The 18,388-nt window shown below is 41.1% G+C and overlaps 1 protein-coding gene across 2 annotated transcripts in view; it reads right to left on the bottom strand.

Moving 5' to 3' along the window:
• The window catches only part of ptpn4a (protein tyrosine phosphatase non-receptor type 4a), an 80,843-nt gene that overhangs the window by 34,054 nt on the left and 28,401 nt on the right, over positions 1-18,388 (bottom strand). The window contains exons 2-7 of one of the 2 annotated variants that reach the window (XM_070837681.1): positions 17,537-17,691; positions 4,933-5,040; positions 4,304-4,346; positions 3,485-3,563; positions 1,959-2,003; positions 1,620-1,672 (exon numbers count right to left, since the gene is read on the bottom strand). In XM_070837681.1, the coding sequence (XP_070693782.1) occupies positions 1,620-1,672; positions 1,959-2,003; positions 3,485-3,563; positions 4,304-4,346; positions 4,933-5,040; positions 17,537-17,674 (466 nt within the window). In that variant the 5' untranslated portion in view covers positions 17,675-17,691. The remainder of the gene's footprint in view (positions 1-1,619; positions 1,673-1,958; positions 2,004-3,484; positions 3,564-4,303; positions 4,347-4,932; positions 5,041-17,536; positions 17,692-18,388) is intronic. The other variant, XM_070837680.1, reaches the window with a different exon arrangement.

Here is an 18,388-nt window from a genome sequence, read left to right as displayed (position 1 = left end):
AATCCTTCAAAACACAATACAAGTCGCACAAAATCACAAACTAACTACATCAAGCAAGCCGTAAACCAGCAACTCCCATGTAAAATTACTGTGAAATTAATGAAAATGAAAACCAGCTTGAACGTTGTAAAAGTGTTTGGTGATGCAACATGTTTGTAGATACGAAAAGCTGGATTACACAAGCAAAAAATATGAATGTTTTGTTTTTACCAAAATGCCTTATTATAGAGGATGTGGTTTTCAGACAGTATTAAGTCAATTTTGAATAAGAAATTTGGTTCACTGTGTGGGATTTGTGGTGTTTTGAGAATGCAAGCTTTAGTGTGGGATCTAGAGTGATCAATGCTGGCACTTGTGCCCGGCTAACTGAATTAGCAGCACAGCAGCTGCTTCAAGCCCTTTTTTCCCAAAGCAAACATTTATCTTCATAATCTGGGCTGGCACTGAGCAAAGTGACAACATGGACCTAGCTACAGTGTGTGCGTGTGTGTGTAAGAGCAGTAGTGTCATAATGTTGGTAGTCTAGGCGAAATCTCCTCTCTGACCTATATACTGTAGCAGTGCAAATTCCCCACAAAATGTGCCAGAGAGGTGGAGGATGGAAAGAGAGAAGATGGGAGGGGGTAAGAGAGAGAGGGGGGGGGTTTCATGCTGTGGAGGGAAAAAAAAAAAGAGGATAAGCAGAGAAGGATGAGAAAGACTAAACAGAGATAAAAGAAAGAAACAGACTGAGGGCAAAACAGACTGCATGAAAACAATGAGCAGTAGTAAAAGAGAAAGAGCGAGTGAGACAGACAGACAGAGAGACAGACAGACAGACCAGTGTGTCAGGAGTCATTATTGTGATGACAGAGGGGCCCAGTCAGCATTTAACCCAAACACTAAATCACAACAGTGGATGAGATTAGCGCCCGAGCTGAACGTCCACCGGCACTGACTGGCCTGAACAGATGTATTTATGGGGCTGCATGGTTATGGGAAAAATGATAAACGCCATTATTCTGATCAATATTGAAATTAGGCTTTATGAGGGATACTTTTTTTTTTGTTACACTTTCACATTTAAGGGGGGGCACTACAGGTGAAAAGGGTAAAAATAGAATTTCCCCTGTTGAAATGTTAAAGCTACTTTCAAAATTGTTTCATTTTGTCGACATATTAAAGCCAACGGTTTTTTTCCATAAATCTGAACACACTGTCAAAAAAACAGCTCTCTGTGTTTCTACAGTGAAAAGTGTTGATACCGTTTGCAACAATATCATCTTGATGTACCAGAAGCAGTAAATTCAATCAGACATTACATCAAAAACATTGATTTATTTGTCTGACAATTTTAAAAATTGGGGTCCTCGATAAATAGGGAAGAAATTAAGGCTCATGCATAGTTTTTACTAATCCCGCCTGTAAAACTCAAACCACAGCCACATTGAATATTTATATCACTGCAAATTACATCAAATATCACCACAGCTTAATTGAATGGTAATGGCTTCAGAGCACTAGCTATAAATGCACTGGAGGAACCACAGTCATCACATTTAACAGCGTGTGTAGCTGAAGAGAGGCCTAATGAATTGCCTTTTTATGTAGAGTGGATGTATCCAGGGAGCGCTACTTACATTGAACAGCATAGGAGGCCAGCAGCGCGGCTGTGTTGTGTGGACAGGGCAATCTGAAAGGAACACACACACACACACACACACACACAAAATAAACAGGCATACACATGTTCAGCTTTAGAACAAGATAAAATATATTTTTGTTCTTTACACAGAGTACTTTCTCATCTTTGATAACAACGTTACTATAAAAATGCTAAAAAAAAAACATCCAAATGATTTTTTATATTTGAAGCAATGAAGACACTGATTTTCGCTGACAAAAACCGCAAATGAGCATGTGTGTATGTATTTAAACTGCTTTTTCCTCCAGTCACACACAAACAAAGACACACTCACCTTCCTGTAAAAATATCCTGCTTGATCTGAAGAAAATATTGATACCTGAGGGGGGGAGAGCAGAACACACTGCATTATGATAAGAGACCAGTGAACCATTACCGCTGTTTAAATTGAATATAATGTGATGTAGCAGCCGACAGATGCCTGCCGGTCAGATTATAATGGCGTCACTTCTGATGGAACTGTCTGTTATGTAAAATGAATGGACACCCTTTAGCCATTTGTTTAATTAATAATACAACAAAACTCATTTGCCATTACAGAAATAATGCAGAATATCTTTTAGAGAGGGCGATTCTTGTAGTTTCATAACAAACACTAACAAAAACCTCTGACCTGATGAATCATCCTACAACTAACAATACTTCAAGAAGCCATTCCTCACCTATTCTACACCACAGACGTCATAAACACAGTCCGACAGAGCTATCAGGAGGGTGTTTTGGCTTGTGGTTGTACAGCACAGCGGATCAGCATGGCAGATCCGACGCTCACTATTCACTGTTACAAGCTGTATACAAAGTGTTGATAAGGCTCGGGGAGCGAGGCCACGGCTGAGAGGCTGAAATAAACATCGGCCAGAAAAGGCGATGAGGCGCTGTGACGCCTCCTCTGAGTGTTATTCAACCGCAGAATGCCTTATGTTTGCAACTGCCGAGTCCACATTACGGTCTTGGTACCAAAACATTTCGGATTTTCCTTAATGAGCCGGCATCAATGAGGGAATGACGCTCTGGTCGTAGGAATCCATTCACACCACATGATTATTTCCCAAAAGCTCATTCATAAAAACCTTATTAAATCATTACCTAGTTTACTGTTTTTCTTTATAAACAGTATACTGTGTCCCATGACATTATGTCACTGTGTGTGGCACTTGCACACTAAACTAATCTCAATAATCTTCTTCAATTCAACTCAACTCAACTAGTATATGTCTCTTATTGTACAAAGAATAGAGTTTGACCAAGTGTAAAGATTTTCCCTGCCTATCTAACTCAAAGGCAGCCATTTTTGTGTTTTTAGCCTTTGCCTTTGTTAAACTGCAACAAAAACGAGCTGTGTAAATTAATTGAAATGAAGTCATTTCTCACTGACATGAATACTTAAAGAGGTTGCTTCGCCAAACAAAAGCCACAAAAGAGGAGAGAAGAGAGAATCGTGTGTGTTGACTCAGCGGTGAGAACATTAAATGAGAAAAGTTGATCTTCAGGAGAATAAATATTTAAAAGGAATAAAGAATGCAGAGACATGTTACATTATATTCCAGTAGATTCTGAATCGTCTCCTGGCGCACATTGATGCATAAAAGGCAAAAATTGGCATATAAAAATTCACCAGAATGTGGAAAATTAAGTGTTTAATGCCAAAATATCCCAGAAGCACCCACCCCCACTTAATCTGTGAACTGTGACTCAAAATCAACCCCGTTAACCCCGCGCATTGAGCATGAATCCACCCTTCCGTCAGAGAAAAGTGAGCATTTACGTGGGTGATGACCACGTGACAAACAGCACTCTTACCGTGTGTATTCTTCCTGAAGTTTGTTGGGGTCTGTCACAAAGAATTTGACTCTGAAGCTCAAGTTATGGGGAGACCCTCCTGCGAAGACGGTGACGGACAGTTAGAGGGGAAAACACAAGCGTAAATTCAAATTTCAAATGTGCGAAATGTAGATATCCAAGAACCAGAAGGTTTATCTAAGCATGTGTGAAATATTCATTTCCGTTATGATAATGTATATAATGTATATGTGGGGTTATGCAGAGCCGCGATTAAACATTCAGATCGGGAGACGAGAAGCCAGTAGTTTAAGCCAAAGAGTGTACAACTGTTATACCATATAAACAAATGCACTAAATGACTCCAAGTGTAAAATACGCAAGCCTACATCATCTTAGACAGCTGCATCAGTCTAGCTCTGTGCAATGTGTACAAGGCAAAATCCTGTGGGTATTTCTCAGTCAGCCTCAAAACAGAGTTGAAACACAGTTCAAGCATTGCTGGAGGACGACTCAATTTCTCAATTGGGCTACTTCTTAATTGTTCAACGTGTTACAAGTTTTATTGCTCATTATCAAAAATAAGAGCAGAGTTGAAAATAAGTTTATTCGTGGCTTGAGGCAGCTTCATAATTTCACACTCAGTGTGGACTGGGGACTTTAGCCTGAGGTGGAGTGAGGATATTTAACCGTCACTGACTGGGCTGCAAACAGCCGCTTCAAATTCTGAAATTCAACCAATTAAGTTGGACTTGAGCGAACTGTGTTGGCTTTAAGACTTTCTGTTGTTCCCTGGACATGATCTGGACTGGCTCGTTACATGCTGTGGATTTCACCTACTTTTTAACTGTTTCCTGATGGGCTTGTTGGGATCCAGCCAGCGCTGTAAAATATTGATTGAGAGACACTTAGAGACACATAACGTTTCCACAGCATGAACACACAAGTTAAATTATTCACCACTGGCTACACACACACAGACACACCTGACAGAAATACTCAAACACTCGGCACAGGGATGCAAACACATCAATACACCATAGGCACTGACATGCAGTAAATGTACATTCTACTTTATTATTCAGTCGTGATGTGTCTGACAGTCATTATGTGACTGATCTCGATACAGAGCATCTGTGGAGTCTGCTTGTAGGCAGGCACAAGTCAACACACACACACACACACACACACACACACACACACACACACACACACACACACACACACACACACACACACACACACACACACACACACACACACACACACACACACACACACACACACACACACACACACACACACACACACACACACACACACACACACACACACAGGCTTGAAGAAGACATTTTGTCAATTATTTCATGCACATTAAGACAACTCATGTTTTATGGCTGGAACATCCTACAATTTGTCATACACGCGCACACACACACACAGCTTTACATCAAAAACATCATACTGACTGGTGCATCTAAGGAGTCATCAGTCAAGTGCAGGCCAAAGTAGTCTCTCTCAGTCAGCTCCAGGTGCTTAAAGACTGCATCCAGCAACAACTGGCCATGATCCGACTTCTGCAGAGAGGGACAGAAAACGCACAGTGAGTTATGCTTCGTTCACAGGGATTCAGACAGACAGCAGACAGCAAACCGGATATCATTTTAGTGGATGAGAGCAGGAATGTAAAATTAGGTGAGGCCAGCAGAGAATACTGGGAAGAGTAACAGTAGACAGCGTTGCCATCCGAAGTTTAAATATTTCAACTTTTTGCCATCGGCTGCGACATAATTCAAAATGGGTGTTACGTAGTCCCGCACACAAGGAGAAACCATGCAATAATGCTAAATATATAATGCTACATTATCACAATATCATCACTACAGCAACATATTGTCGTGGCATGTTTCGATTTGCTGTCCTGCCATTTCATCGGACCGTTTGTTTGTGAATGTCTGCTTGTCTGCCATGTCGTCCAGAAGATGATGTCCGCCTGTCATCTCCCAGCATGCAGACGTCTATGGGGCATTTGGATTTCTTATTTCATTTCCACTGTTGAAAAGGAGTAAGGAAGGGACGGAAGGACAATTGGGACGTGCTGCTTTGCACAAAGGCGACACTGAATCACGCCCTCGCCTCTTCGCTGCTCCCGAACCCCTCTGTGAAAGGTCACAGGAGAAACGGCGAGGGCACGTGAAGGGGAGAGGAACTGATTAAGCCGTATCCTGCGTCATGTCGTGGAGAGGACTGAGGCACGGTGCTGGGACTCCTCACACAAAGTAATCCCTTTTCCCTCAACACATAAATAATTTAAGTGCTCACATTGCTGCTGAAACATTTCACCAAGTTAAGATTCATGTGCGATTCGTTCATGTTGAGCCTTATCTAATATCTCTCCGACCATATGGGGCAGAACATGGATAAGGAATTAAGCTGATGCATGCCTGTGGGCGACTGTCCTATATTTATCTATTTCACTACATCGTTTGTTCAGTGACCGACGAGTAACGCCATCTGACATCTTTCATAGAGCAAAGTTGAATAGCCCTAAAAAAAACACACATAAAACAGTGGCAGCATGAAAATTTTACGTAACAAACAACTTGTCTGCAAATCTGCTGTCTTCAGTAATTACTTCTGATGATACTAACAATGAGTGGCTCTCGACTGACAGTGTTTGGATTTATTAACACAAAGAGAAAAAAGTACATGAACATGTAGATGATCGTGATCAGCTTGTTTAAATTTGATTTCAGTTGTCAAACTCAAGAGCTGACTTAATGTCCTCTGGGAGAAAACAGTGATATTTGTCCTGTGTTTTTAAAACCTAGGCACTATTTTTACATATTTTCTTAGGCTCCAAATGACAAGTAGATACCAAAACTTGTGTAATTGTTCCAGTATGTCACCGCCTGATTCCGGTAAAAGGTCTACAATGGCTGTGATTTAATCATTTGTGGCAATTACACGCGTTCAAAGCATGTCCACCAAAAGAGCTTGTTTCTGCTACTGACTGGCTCCGATGATTATTTGATTATTTTAAGTATGATAGAAAGGATCCCTTTAGAGACAGACCTGTAAGATCACCACAGCTCTTATATCCACTGACAAAAACAGCAAGTCGGTGAACACCAGAGTTGCTTATCTAACGCTGCCTCAATCGGTTCATTTTTTGTGTTAGAACACATTAGTTAGTGTACGAACGAAGTCACAGCATCTAAACTAAATTACTGTTTTTAATCAATGGAGTCTTGTGGCTGCGATGTGACGGCTGTTTCTGGTCAAACAAAAGGGATCTTACAGGTCTTCCTCTGTAGAGATCCTTTTCATAATGTTGTCAGAGACTTAGAATAACAACCTGAGCCTGTCAGTGGGCACAAAGCACTGTTAGTGGATGTACATTGGAACATTTAAGGAAACAGACTGAGAGTTCAGGAGGGTAATTAAATTGAAGTAAATCAATCACCATGTGCTTTCACATGGTTAAGTTCTTTCAAATCTACAAGTTCTGCTTTCAGAAGTCCACGGCAAATGTATTGGACAGGAAGTGGTCTGTACTGCGTCATGCTGTATGTTATTCACATGATAACTGACAAGTACTGTTCATGTAACATGACCCTCTGCTACCACAACAAAAGTGCTTGTGCTTTAAAGGAAGAATATTTTGCTCTTTTACAATCTTAATCGCTAGTAGCTTTCATCATTTTGCCCATAATTCCTAATCACTTGAGACAGCTTTATAATCAAACGTATGGGCCTCACCACACATGAAATCAGTAAACAAGTCTGGTTTAATCCAGTTATCAGAACCACTTCTCTTGAGGAGAAATTGAAGATCAAAAGAAAATTGTACCTATATGTACCACAGTTAAGTGTGAAAGCAGTCTAACACTGGAATGAAGGACCATAATGTACATTTTGGAGTTCATACAAAACTGAGGTTGTAAAAAAAAAAAAAAAAAAAAAAAAGGAATTTCTCTTTTACATAGATATACACTGACAAAGGCAGGACAGAGGGAAAAGAGGGAGAGCAAAGGCTGAGGAATAATTTATCAAACAGATCATTAATATCACATCGTTTCATGAGAGAGTAGGAAGGGCGAGAGGATAAACTGTGGGACCACAAGTGGAGCAGAAATTCACACCTGATCCTGCTGCAACTTCGAGAGAGTGAGCGTGAGTGTGCAACTCCATCACAGCTCCCAAGGGAGAACACACACACACACACACACACGGTTATTGCTCCCATCCACCTCTCCCCTTTACCCCGGTGACACACTTTTTCAGCCCTGCATGTGTGACTAAAGCGTGTGTGTGTGTGTGTGTGTGTGTGTGTGTGTGTGTGTGGAACGAAGGGAATGATAGTTGACAGTTTACATGTTGACATGGCCGCCCTCTGGGTCACCCGCAGTCTTTTAGTGCTCTGTGTGCATGTGTGCGTAACTGCTAAAAATCTGCTGCTGTCAAAGCCTCATTGAGTGTGAGTCAACCCTCTGTGCTGCTTCCTTCCCACTAGTGCACGCTGGAAATGTTCGCCAGGGATGAGTACTGTTCATCATTTTATGGCATGAAGCAATCTGATACTAGAGGGCATTGAAACATGCCTCGTCACCTGGTACGACATTTCAATACCTAAGGAGTACATTTTATCAGCATCAGTGAGATGGTAAGCATGCAGGAGCCTTGTACGAAGATTTTCTAATGCCAGTGATTGGCTGTCTAACACTACACATCATAGAGGCATCCAGAAGAACAAAACACTCGATATTCATATGACTGTCACTGCTAGTTCACTGTGCAGAGCCGCATTCATTTACATTTACTGGCTCCCCCTGAGGTCGGCCCCAAGAGTAAGTGGCTCAGAGTTGAGCAGCTATCCCCTGTTAGCTCTGTTAGTATGTGTGTTAACAGACAACTTCAAGTTTTGGTAAATATTTTTTGTTGTACAACTGCTTTGAGTGGAATAATGCTAAGGTTCTGAACAATAAAGATAAGGAGTTATACTGTAATGTGTGCTGTACTTTTTTTGTTGTAAAAATGTATTTGATAAAATTAGTACTGAAAAAAAAGGTACCATTCAGGGAAGTGGAATCAAAGATACCCAGCCCTGGTGCTGGACATTTACTAATACAAATGCATCTTTAAGAAAGAACTCCAAAATGGCTAAATCTAAAAATGTATTGAACTTGCATCGTTTTGCTGTCGACACAAACGGACCTAAAAAAAAAAAATCACATTTGACATGGTGACCTATTTTTTTAGAATCTTAACTTGGTGCACTTTCAATAGGGATCAGCTTTTAGATTATAAAAGCTGTTCAAAAGTGATCAGAACTATACTAGACAGAAAATATCGGACTAGCTGTCTACAGACACTCTGACTAGTTGACTGAATAAATGCTTTATATGCAGAATATACAGTCTAATAATTTGCAGTCTGGGGTTAAACAGACAAAATGAGGAAGTGAAACAACATGCAGGGCTCTAATATGATGTTTCCCCATGTAAGGCTATTCATAGACATGTCTGAGAGACTGTGTGTGTGTGTGTGTGTGTGTGTGTGTGTGTGTGTGTGTGTGTGTGTGTGTGTGTGTGTGTGTGTGTGTGTGTGTGTGTGTGTGTGTGTGTGTGTGTGTGTGTGTGCATGCGTACTGCATCCCCTTTGTATGAAGCGGCTTTTCAAGCTGGATGTGGGAGCTCTCTGTGCACTTTTTATACTGTGCTCCCAGGAAACTCATCGCCGCTGTGTGTGTGTGTGTGTGTGAGCCTCTTCTGGTATTCTAAAAGCATGCAAGGCAAATGTGCGATCGCTGCCAATGCAGGAGCAAACAGCCATACATTGTTAAAACTTGGGAACATGCACACAGGCAAGCATGTCGACACACACACACACACACACACACACACACGCGCGCACAAAAACTCTTTCACACATTCTTTCTCTGTATTTTTACACAAACTCTGCAGCAGCAAAGTCCATCCTGTGGATAGCTCATGGGCTCGACTCTCAAAAGAGCCACAAAGAGCAAAGATAGAGGAACGCAACACATACTAAAGGAGAGGCCCACAAAGAAAAGAGATGGGGGGACAACAACAGACGACTGAAAGAAAGTAAGGGGACGACAGAGAGTCACAGAGAAACAGAGAGAGAAAAAGATAGGGCGAGCGGGGAGAAAGAGAAAAAGGGTGATTGACGATGCGGTTGAGTAAGACAAACGCTCTTTGTGCTGATCTTCATCAGTCCAGCAGCACCACTGACTGAAATAGTGTCTGTGTGCGTGAGAGCGAGGAAAGAAGAGGCAGAAGAAGAGACTGGCTGAGAGAGTGAGAGAGAAAGAGAGGGAGAGGGAGACAGGGGAGGGAGAGGGAGTGATGCACTGATAAGTTCTTCACCCTGAGGGTTTATCTTACTCATGAGAGGGGAAAATCCCAGTGTTTTTAATGGCAGGTTAACAAAAACATGGGACACATTTATTTTGATCCTTGTTTCTTTCCCTCCACAGGAACGACTGAACGTGCTGCGTGTTTGTGTTTGTGCTGAAGAATGATGGAAATTCAGGAATGCATGAGGCAGCTTGTCCAGGCAGGAAGAGGACTACGCTAACCCACACACACATACACCTGTAAAAACTCAGACAAACAAGGACAGCGACTTCAACAGGAATGTGACTCAACATAGACCAAATATCGACCAACATGCTACCCACAGACATTCAAATGCTTCATATGAATTAATCTCAAACTGCCTTCACATAGACAGGTTTTATACATTTACAGAGGTGCTGCACATATACTTTGGCACTTGGCATAGTTAAAAAAAACATAGAAGACAAGAAGACCAAACCGAAACCGGAGGAGCCTGTGTCTGCAACATTAAAGAAGTACACCGCTATCTCATCCTCTTGTTTAAACGGGAACGTCACCACAGTGTTCAGGTTAAAGCGTTTGTTAACTCGGTGACTTGTGGACATGAAATACCTCGCCTAAGGCCAATAAAAGTTGGTCAGATCTAGAGATTAAAATCCGTCACTCGTCGTTGAGCGTATCCACTGGGTTGTCCCAGTCGTGGATCCTCTTCTCGAGAAGCATGTTGCGGTTGAGACAGACTTGGATGTACCTTAACTTTTTTTTTTTCCCTTTTCGTTGGTTGCTAAGGTCTTTCGTGCAACGATTTAAGGGATTCTTTACATACAAGACCAAGATGAGGAGATTGCCTCAAATAAGCGAATATTTCAAGAAAAACTTTCAAAAAGAGCCTTAAGAGTGTTTTGTGGGTGATTTGTGCAGTCGGCCTCTGGTGCTTATTCAGTTCATCAGAAAAAGGTTCATGGAAACAGCAGTCGAGAAAAAATAGATCTCATTACAAGACCCCTTGTAGCAGTAGCTGCTCTGGAGCTTTCAATCATACCACAAGATTAAATGACTGATGAGCTGTAGTGATCTACAATTCAACTGGGCAATGGGGCAACTGGGCATATGAAGATCAGATGATGTGATCAAAAGCTCCCTGGACAGCTACTGTAAGGAGCTTGTGGTGTGACTGTTTTCTAAAAAGCCCATCTTCAGGATTAAATCTTCTCTTCAGACTTAATCAACAAAAACAACATTATCTGACACAAGGATACAGGCAAAGTACAAAGAGGACATACGAAGCACTGACATTGTATATTCCTCCCACGCGTGCCTCCTTCTTTCTGGATAGAGACGGAGCTCAGCAAGCAAAACGCTCCCACAGCCACACCCAGCCCACAACACAAACACAAATATGCTGAGCCATTCTCCACTGTTTTCACACAAAGTCGAAGTCTAACTCTAACACATAATTAAAATGAAATAATTTTACAAAAGCAGAGCAGCTGTAGGCTATATTTTGGCTCCCCCAGTCACAGGGATGGCACGCTAACTGTTGGAGCATTTGTTATTGGGACTGTAGGAAAGGAATACGTGTCTGGGTCAGTGGTCAACTGAAAGGAAAGGAATATATGGAGTGGAAAAACATCCAGCTAGCGTCAGTGGTGTTGTGCAAGAGAACACTGCATCACTGAACTCCTTTAACATTCCTTTGTTAAATCAGAAAATGGTTTTGTAGAAAAAACGTGTGTGTTTCTTTTACTTCTCAAAGTAAGTTAAGTATTGTTTTGGTTTGGTATCTGTGCTGAAATTCTGGTTTCAGCACCTTATCATAGAGTTTCAAACAATACCTTGCCACGGTCTTTACATTGCTTAGAAAAACCATTCAGTAGTTTCTTGTAAAACATTGTAGTTAAATTAAACCTTCACCTCCAACATGACACGTCTTGTTTTGCTTATGAACAACCAGGGATGACAGTGACTACTAAAAATTCCCATTTTATTGTAAATAAGACAATATTCCCACTAAGCGTTTTACATGCCTAATCAAAATGAACATGAAACTACTAATATTCCTGTTTGCAAGCAGCCCAGCATACTCAGATTGGAGTCGAGTGGAACAGAGGGACCCATTTATGCTGTTTTGGTTCTTTGTGTCATAATAGGATATTTTCCCACTGGTGGCGGACTGAATACAGCCTCCCTCTTTCATTGCTTCAGCTAGAGGTCGCCCGTAGTGGACTTTGGTAGAAGGCCAATATAATACCAATAGTTTGGAATGGGGAAAAGCCAATAGCAGTTTAATCAGACAAAACACCAAAGTGATTAATATGTTGGCGTTGTGGAATTTACACATTTATAAAAACCTGGTGACATCCAAGTCTTTCAAAGTTGGTGTGTTTTTCCTTTCGAGCAGAAATGTAGGATTTTCTTTTGGCCTTGCATAGATGCATATTCCAAATGTGCTGTACACATCTCCAAAGAAACTTCTTAAAACCTGAACAATACCGGCATATCTATCATGTTGTAATAGGAAAATGTTAAATTCACAATAATTTGGAATATCCAAATGGAATATGACATTTACATAGCCAGTGAGAACACTTCCGAATGTAAAGTCATTGAAATGTTGTTCCCTCCAATTACATTTGCATGAAAACATACTGAAGGACACATACTAACAAAAACACTTGGATTAAAAGTATCTGGAAAATGTTAACCATTGATACTTTTTCCGTTATTATATATCTTCTTCTGACAAGTTAACCATAAACATCTCATGCTTAAGACTATTTGAGGTGCTGAGATAAAGTTTAGGAAACAGCATGGCCTCCGTCCAACACTGACGAAATCAATGTGTTCTCGGAGGTTTCACATAAATAAAATGATGATGTAAGTAATGCTGACTTAATGTGTGAGACAGCGCAGCGACTCCTGTCTGTGGTGCGCCTCCTCACACCCATTTCTCATCCAACACATTGCTTTCTGCTTTGTCACAAAATATGGCCAAATGTACTAGTGCAAATTTGCTGCATATCATCATAATTCATTCAGTCCTTTCATAATCATTCCTTCTACGTAGCTTGCATTTGTATTTCCTTCAAAGGTCTCATTCAGCAGTAAATTACAGCTGTTCTGTGGGATTGTTTATCCGTTGCCTCTTACACGTTCATGATTAAGAGCTACTTGATCACCAATAGCTCTTGCAGAGAGCTGAATGTTTATGTGGCGTGTGGTGGTTACCATCGTTACCGCAGCATGTCACTTTTACTCTGAATAAATCCTGCTTCTGACCCTGCTTTGTGTTTGCAGAGAGGTGGGTCAGTAATGCTCTGGGCTTTTTCGTTTCTTGCCATCTATCAAGCTTTCAAGCTACATTGGATTCTGCTTAATCATATAAGATCATCAATACAAGCCTTCCTGTCCACCCACCTCCCTCAAAAGTATTCTAGATTATTTGAACTAAACAAAAATCTAAGAGTAGGTGTGGAAAAACATCCTAACCAACTGAGATTAGAAAAAATAGAGCTTAAAAAAAACAATATTCTGTATTTACAAAACTAAACTGTCTTTAGCTTTAGTCTCTGTCAACACAGCCAGCCTGAGACTATATGGTGAGGAGTTAGCTGCCATTACACAATGTTGTGTTTGTGTTGTAATGCCAATTCTGCCCTAACAAACACCCCCAATATTAGAATTTAGTAAGTAGTAGTAGTAAGTAATAAAAACTAAAACTAAACATTTTCAAACAATATAACCTAAACTGACAAACTAAACTGAACTGGGAACTAAAATGAAAATTAAGGAGAATTCCAAAACTAGAATAACACCCGCACCACAAGCGCTCCGGTTCCCATGACAATAAGTGACTGCTTCTGGATTTAGACTCTCCGCTAGAATCAAGGCCGGTCGGCCGGGGAGGGGATCAATAGAAGTATTGTTGCTCTGAGGATGGCTGGTCTTTCCAGGAAGTTACTGCTGCTGCGGGGGTCTGATCAATGACACTGACAGAGAGACTGACAGAGAGCAAGTCATTCATTCAGAGGGGGAGGTGGGGGTCAGGAGCAGGAAAGCAGGGAGGATGAGAGGGAGAGAAATGTGTAGGGAGGAATGGAAAGAAAGAAAATGGAGAGCAGAGATTTTATAAGTGTAAGAGTCATCCACAATTGACCCTTGCTTGCGCCCCGCCCCTTTGTTGTTAGCTGCTGCTACTCCATCAAAATGTCAGAGCTAGCATGGAGCCCGCGTTGTCGGTAACTGCACTCCCTCAAGAAATATGATCTCATTTTTGGGATAAAAAGCTATTTCAGAGAGAAACAGACAGAAGGGTCTACAGTCTGGATTTGAAGGATATATCCAGGATATCAAACTGACTCAACAAACAGGTTAAAAGGACAAAGACAGAAGCTAAAGGCTAACATTACAGATTACAGTGTAAAAATTAACCACCACATCTCCATCGAGGCCATCGAGGCACAAGACGATGAAATACATGAAATGTCTTAAAGCAGAATTGTATCATACAGTGTATGTAGAATATGCAAATGAGTTTCCTCTGTGTCACCTGCAGCCAGAACTCGTCACCCAGCTCATTGTCCACATTATCTGGCGGACATTCACCGGCTCTAGGGCTGTTGTGTGACTGAATAACTGACCCGCGTAAAATAACAGTTAACTGAACAACAGCCCTAGAGCCGGTAAATGTTCACTACGAGCTGGGTGATGGGCGCACAGCTCTAAAGTTAAACATTAATCATTTGCATATTCTACCCACACTGTAATGATACAAAGCCGGTTGAAAATCAGCCAAGTTTCCCTTAAAGGAGCAACAGTGTACCTGTAAAGCAGAGTAGGTCTGTATTCACTGCTACAATCATTAAAAAGTACAAAGCGCACAGGTATACATTCAGTACGCCTGCAGTAGCCAGTGCGTTAGCATGGAAGAGCTAGTTAATGACTTATGTGCTTAACTTCCCTCTTCTAGTTTTCAAGCAAACATTAGCAAAGAGTGTCTCCTTCCAACTTTTTCAGGTAAGTGATGTTATGTTAAACCATGACTATCAATAAAATAAAATAATGTGAAACAAGTGCATGAGAGTCTAAGAGGCACCGATGCATAGTTGTTGAGCCCTGGTCAGAGCTGGCTGACGCTACGATTGGCCAGTCTGCATTCAAAGTGAAATGATGATCCTGATTATTTCTCTACCGTGCTCATTGATGTAAAACACAATTATTCTGACGCTTCAGACAACCAAAACCAAAATGATCTTGACAAACTTTCTGTTTTAAGCACACACAGGCTTTATTATTATTATTATCATTACTTATTTATTTAAACACATTAAGGAGATTCATTTCAAGAGAGGCTGAGGAGAACATGATGTGTGATTGACTGTGGACTTGAAATGATTGTTTCACCCAAAAATTCTTCCAAAATTGTTTTACATGCAAAGTTTATAGCTATAAAAAAAAAAAAAGCAAAGCGTGTCAGGAAGAGAAAGACATATCAGAAAGAAGCTAGCCGATAAAAAAAAAACATGACTTTTCTCTGTTGTCGTGATTTTCTCTCTCACAATGATGGAAAAACTAATTTTGTTGTTATGTAAACACCCTGTGTGCCACAGTCATAATGTGCATATTTGCGTATTGCCCCAGATATATATGCATGTATGTACATGTGTGCACTCCCTGCACTCACAGGCACGCACACATTTAAACACCAACAGGATGTGATCTCTCAGGGAGGATGTTATTAGAGGAATTGAACTTTCTGACTCACAAAGGGAATTTCCCTACTCATGCTGTCATAACTCTGATCAAACCCATGGTGACGGGGAGAGACGTAAAGACAGACACAAAGATAAGAGACAAAAGGAAAATGTGTTATCACATAAAGTGACAGCCGATTCAAAAGCCAACTGATCCTGTGCACAAAACACACACACACACACACACACACACACACAGAGACCTTTGTTCTCTCCCCTCAAGGTGTAACTGACTATGTGTGACCAAATGCTTGTAAGACAAGATAAAAGCTGACTTGCACCTGATCAACCATTGAAATCAAACCTCTGGGCCGGTGAGGGAGAACATGAAGCCAGTGTTAGAAAAGAACATTTTCACTTTAAGTGTCATCAGAATATAACTGAAAAGAAAAAAAAAATACAGTGTGGGATGCTTACAGACACACAGGCTTTTCCCCCACCAACTGTTAAGCTAATCTGAGGGGAAATTTACAGTAATGGGAAAGTGGAAGGAGAGAGGTGGGGTGCAATATTGGTACTCTCTTTTTTTTCTTTTTCTATTTTTGGGGTTTCGCTTGGGTTAATTTATGATTATCTGAGCGGTCACTCCTTTGCTCCTCACTTCACGGCTTAATGAACGTTCCTAGATTGTTTTGTTTGAATTTCAATTTTTAAAGTAAAAAGATTTATCACAAGAATCTAACCAAGCAAATTTGATGGGTTTTCATCAGCAAGGTTGAAGAAAATCAGCAAGTCTCAAAAAGAAAAAAAATCTATCAATCAATGAGATTAACACAAAGTTGAGTAGTGAGCATTAATGATTATTGGGCTAGTTCATATACTCTGTTCTTCCGTCATTTAGCTGTGGGCCACAAAAAGAGCCGGTTTTGCCTTCATTCGTTTACATTGTGGCAAATTAGCACCATCAAAAGTATGCCAAATTAGCTATTAGCAATTCCTGTTTGCAATGTTGCAATGTCACTGGATTATTTTGGTACTGAAGAAAACATAAAAACGTGATGATTCTCAGGCAACTTCTAGAGCTATTAGGAGCATCTTTGCCCTAAGGTTTGTTTTAGAGCAAACAGTTCAAAGATTCATTCATAATTTTCACGGTCAAATTTTGAAATTAACATTCGAATGCTGCGCAGCTTTATCTTCGAATATGGTTATACAGGCCCATGGCTGTCCAGGTTTCACGGCAGAGCATGACTGAACGTGGCACCCATGTGCCTGCACATGAGGCGCGTTACTTCCACGGTCCATCTTCATTAGTGATGCTCCAAAACAAATCCCAATTCAATCCCTGGAAGTATACCACATTTCTGCACAATTAGCAGTAGTTAGCTAAAAAACACTGTTAATTTGTTGCTACTTGAGCTAAAGATAATTCAACCATGTTTGAACACACAACCATTTACCTCATCTTCCAGTTTAAGAGTTCAGGGAACTCAAAATAGAGCTTTAACTGTGCTAACTTAACCAGCTAGCATCTATTAGCATGGGAAAAAGTAGCAACAACCTGCGGAATAAGCTTTAAATAGTCTCCTCAAAGTGCGACAGAGGAAGAAAGACTTTTCAAGAGAGACTACCCGATGGCTCCTCTGGCTGTTTGGTAACTTAGCTCAGTTGTATCCTAGATAATATCAGTAAAGCAGTTCAGTATTAATCTGATAAACCGCTTAATTTAAATTGAGGATTTTCTTTGAGATTTTTTTCATGACAACGACAAAGGCAGACATTCAAACTTTGATTCCAATAACGCCAACAGAAGTTTTGAATGTAAAAAAAAAAAAAAAAAAAAGACAAAGATATTCTCTGGAAGTATAAGTTCACTGAGAAATATGTGTGTTGTGAATTCAGGTAGGAGTACCAGTGTCGATGCAAACTGTGGCTCACGCTTCATGTCTCTCCCTGCGTCCAGTTCATTACGATTTACAATAAGATGCGTATCGGGCAGGAAGAGAAGTACTTACGCTGACTTTGAACGCCTGGACAGTGTTGTCCAGCAGCAGTACGTTGCACACAACCTGTGCGTGCTGCCTGTCTCGCTCCAGCTCCGTCGCCCGGACATTGTAGGATCTGCCAGCAGGCAAGCGGAAGCGCGCGCTCATCACGCTCCTACCAGGGTCTGCAGCAACCAAACACACAGCAGAGAAGAGAACATAATGAGTGGGAGTAGCAACAAGCAGAGCGGGGCAGAAACAGAAATGGAGCATCGTTATATCAATGCTTTTAATGTACACATACTATATGACAATTTGAGGTAAGAAAATGCCCTTCAGGAAAGGCTCGGCCCTTCTTCGAAGAACACAATGAGCAAATGTGCAGTACGACATGATGTACTTTTCTCCCTGATGTCTTCGTGGAGGCAGCCACACAGCAGGGCAAGCCTGTACAAGCACGGCCAAGGAGCAAAGACAGACTGCTTCATAAGAAAAGAATGTCAATGATAAGGCAAGCAGCAGATTCCCCACCAGGGGATGCGAAAACTAAACAGCAGCCCAGCAATAAAACTCTCATAAGCTATGAAAAAAGTGAAATAAGTTGAGAACAAATAGCTTAGCAAAATGAAATATTCAAAGCTTGAGTATATTTGATCGCAGCAGGGAGTACTGCCAGTGGGAAGTGGGTAAAACCAACAATGAGGATATCTGCTCCTGGTCTGACACGTTCAGGCGTTCAGATAACTTCACTTGTGTCACCTATTCAGAATCGATCAATACCATCATTACATCATCAACACGCCTGACAGCAGGGGCTCAGGTGATTGGCTGGTAAACGAAGGCGACACAAACAGTGGCTGAGGGTGTCCTGTCTGCTAATCA

This window comes from Pempheris klunzingeri, chromosome 10 (assembly GCF_042242105.1).
Source record: "Pempheris klunzingeri isolate RE-2024b chromosome 10, fPemKlu1.hap1, whole genome shotgun sequence".
In the NCBI taxonomy this organism is placed as follows: Eukaryota; Metazoa; Chordata; class Actinopteri; order Acropomatiformes; family Pempheridae; genus Pempheris; species Pempheris klunzingeri.
The sequence above is the reverse complement of the archived record's forward strand: the minus strand, read 5'-3'. Positions and strand labels throughout refer to the sequence as shown.